Source organism: Alexandromys fortis, unplaced genomic scaffold (assembly GCF_014885135.2).
Source record: "Alexandromys fortis isolate MF-2015 unplaced genomic scaffold, M_Fortis_MF-2015_v1.1 scaffold_94, whole genome shotgun sequence".
Lineage (NCBI taxonomy): Eukaryota > Metazoa > Chordata > Mammalia > Rodentia > Cricetidae > Alexandromys > Alexandromys fortis.
The window spans coordinates 5,688,057-5,709,666 of record NW_026067979.1 but is presented as its reverse complement, the minus strand read 5'-3'; the positions used below and the strand labels follow the sequence as shown (position 1 = coordinate 5,709,666).

The 21,610-nt window shown below is 44.0% G+C and overlaps 1 protein-coding gene across 1 annotated transcript in view; it reads left to right on the top strand.

The window, feature by feature from the left end:
• Sh3tc2 (SH3 domain and tetratricopeptide repeats 2) overlaps window positions 1–21,610 on the top strand; it is a 63,955-nt gene that overhangs the window by 8,148 nt on the left and 34,197 nt on the right. The window contains exons 3-8 of the mRNA XM_050157878.1: window positions 4,281–4,408; window positions 7,232–7,337; window positions 9,198–9,341; window positions 10,376–10,574; window positions 11,454–11,527; window positions 13,263–13,458. Coding sequence (XP_050013835.1) covers window positions 4,281–4,408; window positions 7,232–7,337; window positions 9,198–9,341; window positions 10,376–10,574; window positions 11,454–11,527; window positions 13,263–13,458 — 847 coding nt within the window. The remainder of the gene's footprint in view (window positions 1–4,280; window positions 4,409–7,231; window positions 7,338–9,197; window positions 9,342–10,375; window positions 10,575–11,453; window positions 11,528–13,262; window positions 13,459–21,610) is intronic.

Below are 21,610 nucleotides of genomic sequence, written 5' to 3'. Positions count from 1 at the left end.
CTTGTGAGTGTGTCTTTATCATCTTGTGAGTGTGTCTTTATCATCTTGTGAGTGTGTCTTTATCATCTTGTGAGTGTGTCTTTATCATCTTGTGAGTGTGTCTTTATCATCTTGTGAGTGTGTCTTTATCATCTTGTGAGTGTGTCTTTTTATCATACTGTCACACACACAAACCTCCCAGACTGTTAGTTAAAGCTCTTTAGAATCCAACATGTGTCAGGAACTCCACATATAATTTATGGCTTATTTATTATTTATTAGATTTCTAAGGTGATATAGGGGCAGGATTAAACTGAAAAAAAAGTGCATTCAACATGTGCATTTGTATGTATGCAGTACATAAATGTCTGGAAAATGTATGGCAGAGACACAGGTTGAGGAACGAGTATGTGGAGGACCCGTTTCTGTTCTATATAACACTCACAGTCTCTTCATAGTGGAGGCTCTGAGAAAATATTTCCTAAACAAATGAATAGTCAAATGAAGACCTGAGTGTGTAGAATGAGATTGGCTGAGTAGAAGTATCTGAACGAATATTTTAGAAGCAGAAAATGATTTGGAAATCAATGTGATGGATGATATCCCTTTCATTAATATCTCATAAGGTCCTCCTATGTGAGGCTTCAGCAAAACTCCCAAAGAGAGAATTCTCATTAGAAAATGATAGCATTGAGATGAACCTTACAGCAGAAACCTGCTGACGGGCATAGAGGAGGAGTGATTTCTGTAGCACAGCTTCTGGTGAGCAGTAGTGGGGACCATTTTGTTCTTTTTCTTTTTTATTTAGTATTTGAGACAGGGTCTCGTTATCTCTGGTTGTCCTGAAACTTGCTTTATAGATCAGGCTGGCCTCGAACTCACTGATATCCATCTGCCTCTACCTTCCTAGTGCTGTGATTAAAGGTGTGTCCACCACGCTGGGCTTATAGGGGACCATTTTGAGAGCAGATCCTGGTCAGGAGGTCTGTTATATTGTCCTTTTTTTTACACAGTCTAATCTGTTTGGTGACGAACAAGTCCCTACCTATCAAATGGGAAGGTGGGAAGCAGAATCTCAGAAGGGACAGCGACTCGACTGTCATTTACTATGTGACAAGGAAGAGGCTTGAACTCTTGTCGTTAGGGTTCTCCAAAGGACCAGAACTGATAGGATATATAAAGGGGATTCATTAGAGGGTCTTATAGGCCATGGTCCAGCTAGTCCAACAATGGCTATCCGCCAACCCAATGTCCAAGAATCCAGTAATTGTTCAGTCTATGAGTCTGAAAGTCTCAGCTGTCCGCAGTATACACTGGAATCCTGAAGAAGTAGGTTGTAATGCCAGTGAAGGAATGGACTTGCTGGTGAGAGCGAGGGCAAGCAGCCAGAGAGCTAAAGCTTTCTTCGTCCGTGTCCTTTATACAGGATGCTGCCAGAGATGTGGCTCTGATTTAAGGTGGATTTTCCCACCTCAAAAGATCCAAATTCAAGGTGGGTCTTCCCATGTCAGATGGTTTAATTAAGAAAAATTCCTCACAGGTGTCCCCAGCTGCTTGGGGTTTAGTTAACAACAGATGTGGTCGAGTTGCCAGCGAAGTTGCCATCACTTTTGTCCTGTTTGTAACCATCACGCTCCACACTTTTCCAAAAATATACCTTCCCTTGTGACGGAAGATTTGTGGGAGAGTTACATTTTGGTATCTCTAAGCATATAAATGATGCAAATCGATACTGTCCTAATTATCAAACCAGGTTCTGTCTGTTCGCCTTTGGAAATTGTGTCTAAATGCTAGTTTTTAATTAACTGTTTTAAATCATGTTTACTTATGTGTGTGTTTGTATGTGTGTGGGCACACACTTCAGGACTCGGGAATTGGTTCTCTCCTTCCACTATGTATGTCTCGGGATCACACTCAGGCCATCCGGCTTAGCAAGTGCCTTATCCACTGAACCATCTCAGCAGTAAGGAGAAAAATCTTGCTCTTGGGCCATTCAACATCTGTAAGCTTGGGCCGACCCAGAAAACCCTTTGACTTTGCCTTTGGCTGCTCCAGAACCACACTGGAGTCAGCATATCATCTTACTAGTGTGTGAAAGTTGATAACTTTCCAACGAGTATCATTAGATGAAACCGAATCTCTAGGCTGAGCTTGCAGGAAGGTAGGTCATGGTGTGGAAGTGGGAGACTTGGTGCTAGCTTCTAATCTTGCCTTATGCAGGCCAATCCCAGACAGAATCAGTACATTCTTGGCCTGGCTTCCAGAAAGATTAAAATAGGACACAGCCTGCTGCAGTCTGCACTAGAGTGAACTGGACTGACTGCCCTGTGTGGTGATTTGGGGTATTACAGGATCCCACCTGCCCAAGAGGTTCTGCTCTCGGTATCAACTAAGATCTTAAGGGATGCTTTATTCAGATCAGGGTCTCTCCATTTTGTATACATGGGTTCACACATCATAAGAAGAGTCACACTGAGGGCACCCACCAGTGAGCGGCAGTGATTTTGGAAGAGATCCTAAGAGGGAGTTTGCATTAGGTTTTGGAAGGCAGGAGAGATGGAGTTTAGCAGAACAGAAGCCAGCAGTATCAGCTATTGTCAAGATTAATAGTATCAGCAGATGAGGACATTGGTGAGCAGAATTGCTGGGGTATTGGGACTGAGGGATGGTCCAAAAGCTTCACATGTATTGAGCATTTAATATGGGCCAGGAACTAAGGAAAGAGGTACATGCATAGCTCATTGGAAAGGTCCCTTTCAAAGCCCTGTCATGGGTCTTACCGAAACCATTTTTTTCCCCTAACGGGACTATCAGCATACAGAGGTGGTTAACTGCTCAGGGTGGCACGGCTTGAGAGCGGAGCTAATCCCTGAACCTGAGGTTCTGAGAATCCTCCCTTGGCTTCTTGTTTGTGCTATCATTGATCTTGGGGGTTAGCATGAAGAGAGACGGCCAGATGGAGGCTGGGGAGAATGGATGGATATGGAGAGGGACTTGGGTAAACTGGAGGGAACATGGATCAGAGATGATCTGAACAAAAGAAATGGCCTCTTACCTAGATGCAGGTCATTTGAGTGTGTGCGGGAGCTGACCTGCAGCCGCAGACAATACTTTCAGCACCTCTGGGTTGCAAATGGGCCTTTTCCATGTGGGCATTCAGACTGTCCTGTGGACTCCACCTGCAGGATAAGGGCCATCTCTATAACCTGGCTTAAGCCAAATTGAAATAAGGAGCCGGTTTCTGTGAATCCAGCCCAATGCTTCTACTTCTCCTGTTAGCATATTATTAACAAACTTGGTACTTCATATCTGAAGAAACCGTTTCTGAAAGGACAATTTCTGTAGCAAATTGTCCTTTGTAGCATCCTGTGTGGTCTCTTCACATATTCAACTGCATATAACTGTTTCTTGATTCCATTGCATTTTTTCCCTCCTTAGTTCTTTTCTCTATGAGAAGAAATCCCTGGCAGGTCAATTCTGTCCAAGCGTCACTCATGGGAGCAGGAGCTAACCTTGTGCTTTGCTGTATGAGCGCATCTAAACAGACTTCCAGGAGGCTTCAAAGAGTGTTTGTTAAATGACTGTGAACTCTGAAGAAATCAAAGATTGACTCTCAGTGTCTCCCTGGTTGTCATAAGAAATGTTAGTTCTGGAGCATGAAAACCAGGTTGGGAAAATGTGTGCAAGCAGCTCATAAGATAATATTTATTGCCTATTGTACATTTGTGTGTAGGGACTGGAGAGATGGCTCAGTGGTTAAGAGCACCACTCTTCCAGAGGACTCAGGTTCAACTCCCAGCATCCACATAGCAGCTCACAACTGTTTGTAACTCCAAGATCTGAAGGCCTCATACAGACATATGCAGGCAAAACAACAATGCACATAAAATAAAAATAAATTAAAACAGAAATATGTTTAATGAAAATAAATTTGGGTATAAATGCATTCCTTTCAGTTTGGATAATGTAGTCTTCATTTGGGACATTCACACATCATCTGCTGGGAGCAATGTCCATCCTGGCTGGTTCTGTGTCAGCACCTGAGCAGAAGTGACCACTGTGCACCTCTCCAGAGCCCTGCTGGCCTTCAGTGTCTTTCCCTGTCCCCAGGGAGGATACTTGAAAAGGGAACATGGAGTATCCTTTAGCTTACTCTCATCTCTCGTCAGCGGAGGATAGCAATTGGGGGCTCGTGGGCGAAACATTCTCTCCTTTCCTCTCGTTCACTGTGTGCGCAGCCTTGCCTCTCTGTTCTCGTTCACCGTGTGTTCAGCCTTGCATCTCTCTCTGTTCTCTTGCAGACCTGGTGCTTTCATTCTGTGTGAAGAGTCGCTCCAGGAGCTGTGTCAATGCACCCTTGCAGGAGGCTGCACGGAGGCGGCTCTGGGCCCTGGAGAATGAAGACCATGAAGTCTGTGCACTGTTTAAGGTGAGCTGGGTGGCTGGCTCTCAGATCTCGGGTTCCTAATAGCACGGACAAAGTATGTCCTCCCCAAAACAGCTGGCTGTCGAACAGTAATGAGTGGCCTAAACCAGAGGAACTCTCCTCCTGGCCCCCGAATTTGGTTAAGTTACTTGCACTAATGCAGAATGGGGATGTTTATAGCAACCGCCTCAGAAGTAGACCTCCCCCATAGCGTGCTACATTTGAATTTTGTTTTGTTACTAGGGTACAAAATTCACGTATTTTCCCATTGTGATTTAAAATGCACAATTCACTTATCTTTGTCTCCAGAAGATTCTATCCCCATCACTCCATGTTCAATCTCTGTGCCACAAATAACTGTCCATTTTCTCCTTTTCCTTGGGTCCTGGTACACATTGAACACATTTCTTTTTTTCTTCAGAAGACAGGGTTTCTCTGAGTAGCCCTGGCTGTCTTGGATCTCACTTTGTAGACCAGACTGGCCTTGAACTCACAGAGATCTACCTGAGATGTGTGCCATCATCACCTGGCAAGCACATATTTTCTTTTTCTTTTCTTTCTTTCTTCCCCCTCTCCCCGCCCCCAGACAGGTTTCTCTGTGTAACAGCTCTCACTGTCCTGGAACTAGCTCTGTAGACCAGACTGGCTTCAAACTCACAGAGATCTGTCTGCTTCTGCCTCCTGAGTGCTGGGATTAAAGGTGTGGGACACCATTGCCTGGCCAAGCACATATTTTTAAAGTAATAATATTGCCAATGGAAAAAACCATAACTATAAATGTTGGGATGAGAGAAACAATGAAATATGTGGATTTTTCATAGTAGATAAATGTTTAATAGTTAAGTTATATTTGATGTTACAAAAGGTCTGATCAAAGAATGAGAGTCAGAAACAGAGAGAATTTGTTGCTGTCAGTGGTGGGGAAAGAAAGCAATGCTTTACATTATAAACTAATATGTCTTATTATTTTTATTTCCTCCTTAATCTGGTACGAATTGAAAGAAGAAGAGCACTGTGACTTTCATGTGACAGAGTGACAGTGGCAGTTTATTTATTTATTTATTTATTTTAGGAGAAAGCAAGGTTATGCCTGTAGAGAAAGCAGGTACATGGTCATGGTACCTGCTCCATAATCAATAGCTAAAAGTTAAAAAGAAACATGTGTCCCTGTGTGTGATCGTGGTGCATGCGCATGTGTGTGCATGCGTATGTGTGTGTATGAGCATGTGTATGTGTGCATATGTTGAGGATGCGCATGCACCTTGCAGGCCACCATGCTTGCGCATTTGAGGAGGCTGGAGGGGGACATTAGGTGTCCTGCTCTGTCACTTTTCTCTCTCTTCCTTTGAGACGGAGTTTCACTCACACTGGAACCAGGCTGATGGCCAGCAAAGCCCCAGTATTCCTCCAGTCTCGCCCCCACCCCTCAGTACTGGGGTTACAGGTGTGGGGATGACACCTGACTTTTCTTACATGGGTGATGTCACCTAAACTCATGTCCTTACGCTTGAGCAACAAGTGGTTTTACCTCCTGAGCCATTTCTCCTGCCCTGGGCTTCTAAATTTTATTTTATTCTATTTTAACCCCTGGAATTCAGGAAGTAAAGACACCTGCTGCCAATGGCTTTAATGAATTCCTCTTTGATTTAAATGGGCTTTAATGAATTTCCCTTTGATTCAAACCATCTTTGCTGTGGGCAGGAGCAGGGTTTGATGGCAAGAGCTGTCCCTTAGATTATATCGTATTTGAGCTGAGTATGTTGAGGGGTGGAGGCTGAGGCCAGAAGCTGTCTGTAACTCAGAGCTAATCAGGGCTCTATAGCTCACTATAGGTGACCCTAGGGAATTTACGTCACCTCTCTGTGTCCTCATCTTTTTTGTTTACAAAACTGGAGTGATGCTATTAGCTTCACGATACTATTAATCATAACGTTCATCCTTATTTCGTGTACATCTGAAAGAAAGTCCATCTGGTCCATTAGGCGGGGTGACGCACTTCCTTGTCTTTATTTAAGAAGCAGTTAGATGTTACAAAAACCTGTTTTAGAGTGGATTAAATACCACTATTGCACTCTTTTCAGGTACTTATTGTGGTAGCTGAATGAAGTGTTGCGAAGATTGGCCTTACAAAGGTCTGACACTGAGCAAATTCACTATAAGTTTTTTCTTTTCTTTTCTTTTCTTTTTTTTTTTTTTTTTTAACCCAGCAGCTCTGCTTGTCCCACTTAGGACCTGTGGCCTCTGAGTCTCTGGTGTTGACAGGTTGCAGATTCCCACTGGGCTTGGGGCTCTTCTTTTGGATTCTCTTCCCTGCAGACTCCCTAAGGACCTGGTCTAGCAGTTCCTGACCCTGGAGTGGGATGGTCAGAGGGGAAGCAAGTGCCACGGGTTCAAGCCTACTTTGTTCCATTTTAGACAGCAAGGAGGTCCCAGGCCTCTTCTTGTTCTTCTTATGCAAACAAATTGGCAAATATTTTTGGAGGTTGTTGGGTGGCTGCATCTTTTGAATAGACGCTGCATGTATTCTCCACTGGGAACTGTGCTTCTTAGAATCGTGTACAAGCAAGGATGTGCATAAAGATTTATCTATTGAGGTAGTTATCCCAGGGCTGTTTGGGCAATAAGACTGTAAAATCATCCAAATGTGAAAGATTTGAAAGCATGGCATTCATCAGCAGTAAACATAATGTAGACCAGTCCTTGCCGTGAGAGATGGTTTACAGCATCCTGCTTAGTAGCCGCTCATCTGCTGGTGATTAACGCTGAGTCCTCACGTGACCTCCTTAAAGGACTCTTACCACAGGCTGACTTGTTGCTCTTGCTCAGGACCTCTCTGCAAGGCTGGTGAGCGTCCAGTCCCAGAAGGACCAGTTTCTCATCACCTTCAAGACCGTGGAAGAAATCTGGAAGTTTTCCACCTACCTGAACTTAGGTATGCTCTGGGTAGGTAGAGAAGAACATGCTTCTCAATCTAGCCAGCTCTTGAGCCTGACATCAGGGGACTGGTTGGTCTCTGAGAGTTAAAAGAGATGCAGTCCTGAGATGGATGGTTGGCCTTTTGAAATATCATAAAATCTCTAAAGCGAATTCTAAAATAAACATTAACTATTACTCTAAAATGTCATGTGAAGAAACTTATTTTCCTACGTCCAGGGAGAGCTTTTTTTAAGAATTGCATAACTGAGCAACCCATTTGATGAGCTACTGAGTTGGAAGCAGTGAGATAGATGTTGAGTTCCTTAAAAAGCAAGACGAGATTCCTGAGGAAGAGTGGGAAGCTGCTCAAAATACTAAAGCTTGAACACACTTTGTCCTGTGTGTGTGTGAAGAAAGAGATTGGAGATCTTAATGGGAAGTGGCCCCAGTCTTTAGAGTTTTCTAGAAAGTTACAGATGTCAGGACACAGTGACATTGCCACTGTAGTAGGCAGCGTTTCATCCTCTGTCCCAGGACAAAAGACATCTGGCAGGAACTGATGGCTTCAAAGCCAAGTCACCTAATTGTCGAACATTTGCTGCCTTACAGAGAACACTGGGTTCCCTGCAGTTGTACCTAGAGGGCAACGCTGAGCTGGGCTAAGGGTTAAAGTGACCCTTGGCTGGAGGGGGAACCTTGTCTTATATTCATGGTGATTTCCCTGCTCTCTGGGATGGAGGGCCTGTGACCATTACAGATGGTCGGCATTGAGACTTTGTGGATCAGTTTGTTCACTCCCTGGAGTGTGCTGGTGTTACAGACTCAGAAGTCCAGGCTCTAACTCAGACCTGCTAACTAGTCTCTGCATTTTTATCACACTCCTAGGTTGTGAACTTCCAAGTTTAAGAAGACTTTCGTAGTAGACAATGAAGGTGGAGAATGGCAGGTTATAGCATTATAGGAATAGTGAAGAAGACTCAGAAGAAGCAAAATTTCAATATGAGTAATTTATGTTTAGAAGAATATTGACATAATAATATTTTTTTTTACAATTTACATAGTTTTGAGTTTTCTTTCTCCCCCTCCTTTCTCTCTATCTCTTTTCAATTCTGAGACTCAAACCCAGAGCTTTGCTCATGCTAGGTGAGCACTCTAACCACTGTTCCACATCCCCAGCCATTTCTGCTTGTAAGAAGGCGGAGCATCCTAGGCTGTATGGGAGGGCAGAATCAGAGAAGATGGTGGAACAGGATTCTGACTCCGTGGGCTGTCACAGCCTCCGAAGCATCAGCATACAGAAATTTGAGCTTCAGGTTAGAACTTGAAGGGGAGTTTAGGAACCCCTGGAGTTGACAGAGCAAACTGGAGGACTCCCATTGTTGATTTAGAAAAAATAACTGAGGGCCAATGAAATGGCTCAGAGGTGAAGACACATATCACATAACCTGAGTTCTACCCAGAAACCCACACGGTGGAGAAAAACTGATTCTGCAAGCTGTTCTTTGGCCTCCACTCATGCACTGTGGTATACGAGGGTATTTGCTTATCCCCCACCCCCCACCCCCCGCAGCACACACACACACATACATACACATATACACAGATAGACAGACAGACAGAAAATTAATAAATGTAGAAAGATTTAAAAAGATAAAAATGCACTTATGGAGACCATGAAATGCTTAGAATGGTAAACACGACTTAAACTCAACTTGTATTTCCTAGCAGATGTTGAGAAGAATCAGTTCATTCTGTTTAGCACTCTGCTCCACTTAAATGATGGGTCTGGGTCTGAGGCAGGATGGAACCTGCTTTCTCTTTGGTGGTCGCTCAGGGAAGAACTCCTCTTGTTCAACTGTGTGGGTTTGACCTCTAGGCTATGTGTCCACATGTCTGGAACAGCTCTTCTTTGACCACAAGTACTGGCTCAACTGCAGGCTGGTGGATGACACAGAGATCCAAGTGTCTGTAGATGACAGTCACTTGGAGAACATATACCTGGGCCTCTTGCTGCAGGAAGGTGAGTCTGGTATGGGATTTGGGGTGGGAGCCTCATTGAGATGTTTGTTATTGGAGTCCCTCAGATAATTAAGATACCAAAAGAGGCAAAAATATCTTTGAAAGATGAAAACATATATTAGCCAACCTATCTGCTGTAACCTATCTGTTGTTCTCAGCCTGGTCCTGGCGTCATAAAATAGTTGTGTTAGTTGGTCTCACTGATTCATATTCAGGCTGATTGGAGGTTTGGAGAGTGGGCTTCCAGGCTCTACCCAAGCTGGTAGAGTTCTTGGAGGTGGAGACCCTGGCATTGATTGGCATTTTAAAAAATAAAGTTTCCCATGTAATTCTAATGATCTCCAGAATTGAGAGACGATTCTATGAACACATGATGTAATTTGATTGTAAAGTAAATTTATAAATCTTGGAAATCCCAAACTACTTCATGAAATTTAATAGCAGAATGCCGAGAAGCCAGCTGGAGAACCCTATCTGACTTTTCACAAGGGCAGATGACGTCAGACTGGCAGTTGGTCAAGTTTGATCACTTAATACATATCGAAAGCCAGATTGGTTCATGATAGTCTTACCAAAGAGATTCTCTTTCCAATCCCATTGCAAACCCCTTTGATGGAATCTGTGTTGTACCAGTGCAAAGTTCACGCAGTCATCACATCCATCTAAACTGATTTCCTTCCTCTTAGTGTCTCTGAACGAAGCACAGGGTTGCAAAGACAGCCAGAGTTTAGTAAATGCACACATATTTCCAGGATGGGGGGGGGGGTTTACTTCATCTCCATTTTTTGAGGTAAAGCCCAATTAAGCCGTATTCTCCCACATTGCTCAGATCTGTTAGTATCGATTTTAAGGGAACTCCCTGTCAGTGGCTGTTCTTACTCCTCAGGATCACAGCTCAAGGCCCTGTGCCTCCTCCTGGACAGTGGACTTTACTCAGGGGAAGAAAGTTGTCTGGGCTCTGCTTCTAAGTGGCACCTTCTAGGAGGGTCTCCCATTTCCAGCTACTCCTTGGAAGGTTTTTCTCATTCTCTGCAGGCCACTTCTTCTGCAGAGCCACCTGCTCCGTGGCTCAGCCAGATGAGAAGGAAGGGGAATATTTGACGTTGTGCAAGGATGAGCTAATCTCCGTGCTCCCTGAAGGCGAATCTGAGTGGGAAAGCGTGTCTTTAGTGACGGGTCAGAGGGGCCTGGTGCCTGTGTCAGCCCTGGAGCCCCTGTCTGTCCCTTTCCATCAGTGAGTAGCTGCCCACTCCCTCGGGGGGAGGGTCCTGGAGCTCACCAAAGCTTGTACAGAATAGAATAGATATCCTTTTAGCTATAGTATTCCTAGTGCCTGGAAGAGGACACAATTGGGGTGACTTTTTAATATCCTGGTTTTTTTTGATTGTATTATTTGATGCAAGTGGAAAAAATGAACATAGTATATAGGATGAAATGTATGACCTCCATTGAAATGCTTTTCTGTTTTTAAATTTATTTTTATTTTATGTGCATTGGTGTCTTGCCTGCGTGCATGTCTGGGATGGTTCCAGATCGCCAGAAATTGAAGCTACATAAAATTGTGAGCTTCCATGTGGGTGCTGGGAATTGAACCCAGGTCCTCTGGAAGAGCGGTGCGTGCTTTTAGCCACTGAGCCATCTCTCCAGCCTCTTGAAGTGCTTTTCAATGCACGGACTAAGGCTACTTATATCAGTATCTCCTGAGGGCGTTACTGTGACTTCTGCTCCCTGACCCTCCTCTGATTCTCTTGGTGTGGGACCCAGAAACTTCCATTTTAGATTATCTCCTCAGGCATGTTCTTCCCACGGGAGGATACGGTAAACTTGAGATTATAGAGCGATACCAGTTTTTCACATCTTACACATTCTGCTCGATCCTGGCAGAACTGGCAGTGAGGATACTAAAGGTTGTGTGTAAATTATTTAACTGGCAGGAGAACTGCCGAGCTAGGAAACATCCCAGACTTTCATTTTTCACAGCGTAATGTAAGTTCTAAGTTTGCTGCCATTAAAATAAGATTAAATAACAACACCACCATCATTTTTTTTTTTCCCTACGGGACTACTCTGTTCATTGTTATAACATCTTAAAGCTCCGTGTTTCCACCGGCAGATGGTTCCTAAAGAATTACCCAGGAATCTGTGATCTCCCCAGGAAGAGAGACTGGACAGGCTCCTGTCATATTGGTATGAGATGAAGACAGCATTGTCAGGGCGATGATGATGTCGTCCTGCCTCCTGGTCTCACCGATGGGATGTGGGAAGCCGGTTACTGTCTGCATGCTGGGGTCTTTGCCTGGGAAGTGAAAGTTCTGGCCAGGGCTGAGGAAACAGATCCCTGACTACGTGAACAGGCAGAACACACATATGTGGAGAGGGCTGGGGGAGAGATGTTAGGGAATGGAGTGGGTGAGAGAGCTTTAAAGATAGATCGGTAGAAAAAAAAAAAAAGGCTTGCATGGGCCAAATGAAACAGTTTTGAGTCAAATGTGACCTGCAGGCCACCAGTTTCCAACTCTTTACCCAAACATTTTCTGATTTTCCATAGCATAGTGTGATTTAGGGGGACTCTGAGTGCCCAGGAAACACTGGATAAATAGATAATGAACTATGCACACACCTACCTGTACACACACACCACAGGTCAGCTAATCTCTGTCTACACACACACGCTGCTGTTTATGTGCTAACTAGATAACAAAATATCTAAAATACACCGCTGAAACTGTATCCTTGCAACTCCCTATATTCTAGTACATTTCTTATTACGTATCTCTAGTTTTAAAAAATAGTTTTACAAGTTCCAAACCCTTATGACACTTAAAACAACTAGGAGGAATCACAGAATCAAAGTATTAGAACTGTGCAGTAATTGGCCATAAACAAGGGTATTAGCATTTGAAGAAACATAACCTGTGTACAGTCAGAACTGTGGGGCTTTGGAGTCTGATGTGGTTTATACAACCTCACGCCGGCACTCCCTGCCTTCACTGGGCTTCTACCTTCTCAGTAAAGAAGTGGTGTAATCAAGCCAAATGCTGTCCCAAGAACTAAGCAGATGTGCAGGAGAGGTGGCAGTAGCCGGGAAGCCTGACTGCAGGTTAGCCCCTTAGACCCATCAGTCAACGCTGTTTCCTGCTTTTTCATTCATGAAGAGGGAATTTTGCTGGGTACTCTGCCTGGCATTCAGCCCCCAGGCAAACCTGAGAATGGAAATGTGCTTTGTAAACTAGACAGTTCCATACTCACAGAAACACTGTTATTGGATCCTAGGTGAACCATTCATCAAGCTTGGTAATTCCTATAGCTTTAAGGGTAGTCCCAGATCCCTCTGGCTTCCCTGCAGCACTCTGTTGTGCTAACGACTGTGCAGTAGCATCTTCGGAGAGTCCAATAGGTACCAGGCATGGTGCACTTTGCGTTTGACTCTAGTATTGAGAAGCATCAGGTGTCACAGTGGCTGAAGCAGCTGGAAGGAGATGTAGGCATCTTCTGCTGTAAAGCTTCTTAAGCACTGCTCTGGGGTCTTGTGCCAAGCATGGTGATGATATGTACAATGGTGGCAGAATCCATTGAGGGTAATATAAGAAACTTTCCAGTTTCCTATAAGCTTATCTAGTTTAAAGGCATGCATATTCTGTATTCTGAGAATGCCTTTCTTATACTTGTGCCTTTTCTTTTTAAAAAATTATAGTGAAAAGCATTTGGATTGTAGTTTCTTTTTGTATTGTTCTAGTTTGGCAAAATGCAAAACCTACTAACCCTGGCCATTCCTACCAGTTTGATTCTGGTGTGTGTGTGATCTGACTAAATTACTAAAATTCCTTAAGGCTGGGATACTCTAGCCTGTATCACACTGATAGACAGGGGAGGGTTCACTCCTATATATCTTTCTAGTTGACCTGTATGTTGTTTTCTACAGGCAGAGGACGGTGCAAGGCCCTGATGGATTACAAACAAGAGGAAAAGGATGAACTGAGTTTCCTCCAGGGAGAAAGCATTGAGATCCTTGGCTTTGTTATCCCCGGGCTGCAGTGGTTCATTGGAAAGTCAGTGACCTCAGGAGAAGTGGGCTTTGTCCCCACCAGGAGCATAGATCCAGATTCCTGCTCCCCAGTGTGAGTATGTTTGATGGCCCAGATGCCTTCCCCAGTGCTCCCTTCTCCTCTGAGCAGCTTTGCAGAGGGTGGAGGGGGTACCCTGGATGTGGAACCAGAGGGTCCCCTTCTGACATCCAAGGTGGACACAGGAAGTTCTAGGAAGGAGGCACAATCAGAAAAAGAATCATCTCAGTTCATTTCAATAGATGTTTTTTGAGGCCTCGCTGTGTTCAAATGGAGAAGCAGAGCCTAAAGACCAAAGGCTCTGCACCAAGGGTGCAGTACAAGGTTCTGGATCCCATCACTTACCATGTCCAGTCGAAGGATGAACCTAAACAGAGAGCAGCTTGGTCAATGACATTCTTTGTAGGTCAGGAAGGCAGGTTCCTTGGAGATGTTCATACACATGGTGTTGAGCTAAAATTTGAACTAGTGAAGTCAGCCCTGGCAAGGAGAACCAGAGGTACCTTCTCCTCCTCTCTGTCTTGATTCTGGAAGGGCTGGTTCTGAGGAGCAGACCTATGCTTCTAGTCAATTAGCAGCAGGTGGCCAGTCGATCCAACCCCCTGTCTTGGGAAGGGCAGAGACGGGCAGTACTGCCTGGTCTGTTTGGGTGGGCTTCCCAAGGTAATTGGAAAGCAGAAAGTCAGGTTCAGGCAAGCACACAGGGAAAGGTAAAGCTGCCTCCACACACAAAGTCACTGTGGCCACAGTTGTCCACAGTGGGGGAATATCTAAAACTACACAGAGATTATCTAAGGCTATCAAAGGAAAAACCAAGGCTACATAAGGAATATTTAAGGTTATCTGAGGAATCTCTAAGGTTACATGAAAAAGATTTAAGCCTACGTAAGAAGTATCTGTGAGCACATAAAGAACATTTATGGCTACATTAGGAGTATCTAAGGATACATAAGGAGTCGCTACAGCTACACGAGAAGTATCTAAGACTACATAAGGAACATCTATGGCTCTGTAAGGAATATCTAAGACTACATTAAAAACACCTATGGCTACATAAGAAATATCTTGCTGCATAAGAAATAGACAGCTACAGCTATATAAGGACTATCTAAGGCTACCCAAGGACTAGCTAATGCTTTCAGTATTTATACCAGGATTATTTCCTCTCTCATGAAAAAGAGTCAACCAAGAGAGTAGACAGAGGGCAGAAACTCCCTCTGTGATCTGCCATTTCCAGGGAGAGGAGACAGGCCATTTTTCTATGTAGAAGTGTGAAATCTGAATCCTTGGACAGGGAAGGCACTCTGCCATCTTGGGAGGGGTGGAGGATAGTAGGGATTTATAAAGTGGACAGGGCTGTCAACAGAACTCTCAGGAGAGGGAGTTAGGCAGAGGAAATGGGAGGGGCAGGAGACAGGGGATAAGGGAGGGGTTGGAGGGAGGAAAGGGAAGGGGGAAATGATGTTATTATATTTTAATTAAAATTAAAAAAGAAAAATACAAAGAAGGCATAGGAGAGAGAGAGAGAGAGAGAGAGAGAGAGAGAGAGAGAGAGAGAGAGAGAGNAGGAGAGAGAGAGAGAGAGAGAGAGAGAGAGAGAGAGAGAGAGAGAGAGAGCTATTATGAGAAAGGCGACTTTTGAGTTAAGCTTTGCATCATGGGAAAAAGGCAAGTTATCCTCTTGGAGACAGGTTACCCAGAGAACACTGGTATAGCCAAGACCTGGCATGGCTTTCCCTGAGGCAGAAGGTGGGGAGACTGTGTAAGGTGTTCCCTGGACCTTATAGAGGATGCTGAGTGTCTGAATGTCTGCAGAGGCTGAGAGATGATGGGTGCTGCCTGGCTTTGGGTGAGGTATATATCAACAGGGCACTGACTAGGAGGCAGGAGTCCGGGGACAAGGCTAAGGCTGGAATCCTGGAGGAGGAGTGTGGAAGGGGGAGGAGACTCTGGTGCTGAGTAGCAACCACCAGGAAGTTAAAGAATCTGAGAAAGTTGGACATATGGATATCTGTGTCTTGCCCCCAAAGACTCCATCTAAATATTCTGAGAAGGGCTTGGGCCATGATAGTTATAGAAGGTGGGACTAGCTGGCAGCCAGGTGAAAGATGCCAGTCTAAATAACCACTCTATGTTGTTGCAGGGGGAGGAGAGTGGGGACACCCCAGTAAAGGGCTAGAATCCAAAGCTCTGTACCTAGAATCCCAGCATCAAGTGTATGAATCTTGTAACTGAGGTCCTGATGAGAGGGAGAAAGAAGGAAAAGAGCAGAGACCTAGTGAGAAAAGAACCATTTCCATGGCTAAGGAGGGAAGAAGAAAGACTACAAAAGGGGGCCCCTGAAGAAGGAGCTGCCCAGGAGATGCTGGGGTGGTTAACACTGTTGCTGGCATTGGTGGGTGAGGCTGACTGGCTAGGGAATGGCCTTTGTGGCTGACAACAGGAAGGATTTGGAGGTATAGTAGCTTACCATTTTTCAGATTTGTGGGTTAGACTGGCTAGAAGATATCTGTAGCCAGTGAACCTCATGTCTTCAGGAACTAACCACCTCCGTGACTTTACACATAGTGAGTTATCTTTCTGGCCACCAGTTTTCCTATTTGTAAAATGTGTGCGATGTTAGCTCTACCTGATAGGGTCTCCATGAGCTTAGATTAGATCATGCACACAGAGCGTGCAAACCTGGTATGGTTTGATGTCTTGGCTTTATTATTGCATCGCTGTCACCACTGCGCATGGTAATCTTTGAGGTTCAGTTTTAATAGGATGCTAGAGGTTGGTTTTCAGGTTTATCCATTATATTTGGAATTCTGTGACTCAGACACTGCCCAGATGACAACTCAGCTCACTAAGTTGATTTGGTGCTTAGCTATAAGGTCACCCTCTCTCACCAAGGAACAGCATCGTCCACATCAAAGGATGTGGCAGTGCCCTGGTCATTGTGGGATCCAACGCATCAGAAACTGCTTATTTGGTAGGTAGGGGATGAGACTCAGGAACCAGGGAGCAGCGGGAGAAGTAGGGGGACCCTGCACGCTTATATCCCTAGAAGTACTGTTTGGACTGACTACAGATGTCCCTGGACCACAGGAAGGGTGGAGCATGAGTTTAGAAGTCATGATCAGAGGTGTGACAGCTGAGCAATCTGGCCTCACATCAGCACACTGCTGTTCCTGAGCAGTGTGCCTGTCAGTGCCACAGGGTGTCGCTCTTGGACTGTGTCCGTTTATTTGTGAAGGGTTTCTGAAAAAGACGGCAGTGTTTGCTTACATCACACTCTTCCTAGTGTCCCATAAATGATGGGAACATAAATGCATAGGAGTTTTATGGCGTCGGCGTGTGCATGTGTCTGTGCACATGTCTGTATGCATAGCCAGTTGTCCATGTGTGGAGAATCATGTTTCCCCGGGGTTGTTTTCCAAATTGCCTTTGGCTGGTGCTTTCACCACAGGGCCAAGGGATGCTTGTCCAAGGAAGCAAACGGATGTGGTTTCTTTTGACAGGATTTTAATGACAGCTGCCTAGATTCACGGTAATGGCAGCTAGAAAACCAGCCTATAAAACTTGCAGCAAGCATCTATTTTATTTTATATTTATATTTATTCAAGTTCAAGAACAATCTTATTTGCATTTGAAAGAATGTAGAACCCAGGGGCAGGCAAGTTATAAATCTCAACCGCTGCCCAGAGGAGGAGGATAGAATGGGGGAAAGCCTGTAATAGTTCAGCCAGCATGGGAGTCAGCCACATGGAGGAAGGGAGGGGAACTTTGGAGAAAGGGTAAGGAAACCAAAATCCTAAGGGAAAGTATACTTAGAAAAGAGACAGACAGAAGAAAAGAAGTTAAACTTTTCTGGATAAATTAAAAAAGTGGACAGACTTAAAGAAGTTGCATGGCTGAACCTGGTGCACTTCTGCATAAGGGGCGGGGATTCTGAGAAGGAAAAAGGACAGGATCTCATTAAAGGATAAATTCTTCTGCCTATCTCTTCAGCATGATGTAAATAGAACCTGCCTGTCTTGGGGGTACTACTCCCATGGCCAGGTGATTGACCTGGCTTAACTGGAACACTAGACCAAAGGCTGGATTCTTTTGATCAGAAGTTTATTTTTCTTTTTAATCTTTAACTTTTATAATTTTATTTTATGTGGTTGGGTGTTTTGCTTGCATGTATGTCTGTATAACATGTCCATCCCTTGGGGCTGTGGGGGTCAGAAGATGCCATTGGAGCTCCTAGAATTGGAGTTACAGATGGTTTGAGCCACTGTATGGATGGTGGGAATCAAACCTGGCCACCTGGAGAAGTATTGAGTGCTCTTAAATGGCTGAGCCATCTCTGCAGCAGTACTCAGAAGTTTTTTCTTTTCTTTTTTGTTTTTTTTTAAAAGATTTATCTATCTATCTATCTATCTATCTATCTATCTATCTATCTATCTATCTATCTAATGATATACAGTGTGCTGTCTGCATATATGTTTGCACTCCAGAAAAGGGCACCAGATCTCATTACAGATGCTTGTAAGCCACCATGTAGTTGCTGGGAGTTGAACTCAGGATCTCTGGAAGAACAGGCAGTGCTCTTAACCACTGAACTATCTCTCCAGTTCCAGAAGTTTTTTTTTTTCCTTAATGGGCCTTTATTGCTACTGTAATTCCCTACTCTGAATAAGTAACCCTAAAATCACTTATAAACCAGATCAAAGGTCAGTACCTCCAAACAATTCTGGCATCTCTGGTCTCTAGCAGGAATGATACTGCCAAGAACCCAAGGAAATTTGATTTTAGCCAGGAAGGAAACTGGCTACTTTTCTTTGAGTTTTTTTTTCTTTTTTACCTATTTAGGTAAATTGGCCAATTTCTAGTTCCTGTTCTTACCACTTCCTTCTGAAGAGGGAACCCCAGTTACCATTATGGAATTGTGTCGATGACTGACTTGGCTTTTTCCAGCTGGATGTGGGTGTCAGGTGTAGCGTGTGGGGTACTCCATCCAGTGGGTTTATCTGAAAGATACCAAAAATGCATCGGCTGCTTCCTTTGGCTAACTGTCAGGTGTGAGGAAAGGAAGCCTTTGATTGGTGCCTGGGAAGAGATGTGAGGGAGAAGTAAAGGAAAGAGGCATGAGCTTTACAAGTCCTAGACATGGAACCAGGAGAAACCAGAACACAGGTTACTTTTTAAACCGTCCAAATTAAAGAGCATTAGAACGTCTTGAGTCTCAGAAGAGTTTCCGTCTCATCCATCTACTGAACTCCTCTTTTTCTCCCTCTTCTTTTTGTTCAAGTCTGGACTTGAGAGTGATGCATGAACTCAGGATGATTTCAGGCACTTTGGTTGGTGTTGGAGTTGGATGACTGAGGATGGAGGGAGGAAGAGAAGAAATAATTTAGTCACCATGATTTGTAGGTTAAAATAATGGGCCTGGTTCATTTTGGTTAAATTGATCAAAAGTCAAAATATCTGGGTAGATTTTTTTGATTTTTTTTTAGACAGGGTTTCTCTGTAGCTTTGGAGCCTATCCTGGAACTAGATTTTTTTTTTAACAAGGAGAAAATCACTAAGTGGGGTGTGGTGGCACACACTTTAACCTCAGCACTTGGGAGATAGAGGCAGAGGCACAGGTGGAGGCAGAGGCAGGGGGATCTCAGTGAGTTCAAGGTCAGCTTGGTCTACAAAGGAGGTTCCGGGACAGCCAGGGCTACAGAGCAAGACCATGTCTTTAAAAAATCATTAGTGGTAAATAATTGCCTAAATTATTTGGAGCTAAGCCTAATGTCTGGTGAGTGTGGTCCCTTGGGTTGTTCCTCAGGGAGGAAATCGACCAATCATTTTAATATTTGGTTGTACTTTCTTGTTGAGTATTTAAGGTCAAACAGGTGGCCAAAATTAGGCACTTAACTTTTTACTGTAGAATCCAGTTGAGGATCTCCTCCTCAAGGGTCACCTGGGCTTGAGCAGAGCCTCTGGCTCCTCTGCCATTTTTAAACCAGTGGATCCTCTATTCGAGGATAACTCAGTGCTGGATCATGGCTTTGCTTGGAAACGGGGAGGAACATTTTCTTCCACATTGACCTTTGTCTTTGCAGACTGGACCTTAGTGAGAGTGCACTGGGGGGGGGGGTGTCTCCACAGCCTCCCTGGGCAAGGGAACAGGTGCCTTCCGTGGCAAGCACTTTGCACTTTGTCTTCTTCTTCTTCTTCTTCTTCTTCTTCTTCTTCTTCTTCTTCTTCTTCTTCTTCTTCTTCTTCTTCTTCTTCTTCTTCTTCTTCTTCTTCTTCTTCTTCTTCTTCTTCTTCTTCTTCTTCTCCTTCTCCTCCTCCTCCTCCTCCTCCTCCTCCTCCTCCTCCTCCTCCTCCTCCTCCTCCTCCTCCTCCTCCTCCTTCTTTTTAGTAAACATTATGTTCCCATTGTGGTATAGTCCATTTTAACAAAGTGCAAACAACAGGAAATGCACCCAAATAGCTAAACTAAAAAAAGTAAGCAAGACTGATAAACCAGTTTTTCAGAACCAGCAAAAAGAGAGTAGGGGAGAACTCAGAATTTCATAGTGTTAAAACCTGCATCTTTTGTTGTGTTCTCTTTTACACTTTATAGCTTTTCTGTTTATAATTCTATTTCTCGTGACATCGACTTTTGCTGCTCAGCATTATGCTGTTAGTGCCACGGCTGTCTCTTGGCAGGTAGGCAGTCTCTTTTCCTCTCAGAACTTGGCGTTTTACGGTTTTGCCAAGGCGAGAGCAGTGCCTATCAGGTGTTGATAGCAGATTAACCCCTGTTGTCTGCTAACACTCATCTCTGGCATTTACTTCCCGCACGATCCCACAATTTGCAAGACTGCCAGTCCTCAGCCCTTGTTTGGATGAAATACTCTTGAATGATAATTTGCCTAGGCATAGACTAGCATCTTCAAAGAATGTATGTGTGCGAAAGTAGCAAGAAAAAAAAATACAAGCACATCAGGTTGAGGCTTTGTCTGTTTTATTGGTGTTTTCAGAAAACCATGTTTTCTTTTGCTGGTTATCTTTGTTTTCTGCACTGTTGATTATAACATTTGCCTTAATTATTTTCTTCTTCCTTTGGTTTATTTCATATGTGTGTGTTCTTGCCATTTATATTTTTTTCTTTTCTTTTTTTTTTCTTGGGGGGAGGGCTTGGCTTTACTTTTTTGAGACAGAGTTTCTCCATGTAGTCCTGACTGTCCTAGAACTTACTCTGTAGACCAGGCTGGCCTTGAATTCAGAGATCCGCTGGCCTCTGTCTCTGGAGTGCTGGGATTAAAGGCATGTACCACCATCATTTATATTTCCTTTATGTCATTAAATTGAATACTTAAATTGTGGATAGTTGAACCCATAAGTAAGAATAAACAACAAACAAACAAGAAGTTGATACTTGGAAAGACCTCTAAGAAATGGAATCCTTGTTAAAAGTGTTATTTTTATTTGTTTTGCCCAGGACTTGGTGTGCTTCTTTAGTTTGAAGATTCCTCATGCCTTTCTCCAATTCTGGAATCTTCTCTCTTTGAATATTGCCCCCTCTCAATCTTTTAGCCTCTCTCCTGGAATCCTGGCGGAGGTATGTTGGACTTGTCTGTCATCAATCTTGCTGAATTAGTTTTTTTTTTTTTTTTTCAATCACCTTTTTGTCACTGGAGGCCACATCCTGGGGGATTCTTCAGTTTTTCTAACTTTCTCTTCTGCTACAACTGATCTGCCATCTAACTCATCTTTGCCATCCTTAACGTGCACGTCTCTGCTTTCCGTTTACAGAGTGGCCTTTGCCTCCGAGGGCTGTGGCTCCGAAAACCATCCAGCCTTCATAGTCGCACCTCTTCATTACTTGTTTCTTTGTTTTAACCAGGCTTACTGTAAATCAGACTTCAAATGACCGTGGCTTCTAATTTAGCAGTATTTATTAACTTTGGGATTCTTCTGGTTTTCTTTCATAATTTACATTTCTTGGTTTGCATTTTTTGTTACATGAACTGTGTTCAGCATTTTTTTAAATTTATTTATTTATTTATTAAACATTTCTGTCTCTTCCCCACCACCGCCTCCCCTTTCCCTCCCCCTCCCCCAACCAAGCCCCCCTCCCTCGTCAGCCCAAAAAGCAATCAGGGTTCTCTGCCCTGTGGGAAGTCCAAGGACCACCCACCTCCATCCAGGTCTAGTAAGGTGAGCATCCACGAAACTGCCTAGGCTCCCACAA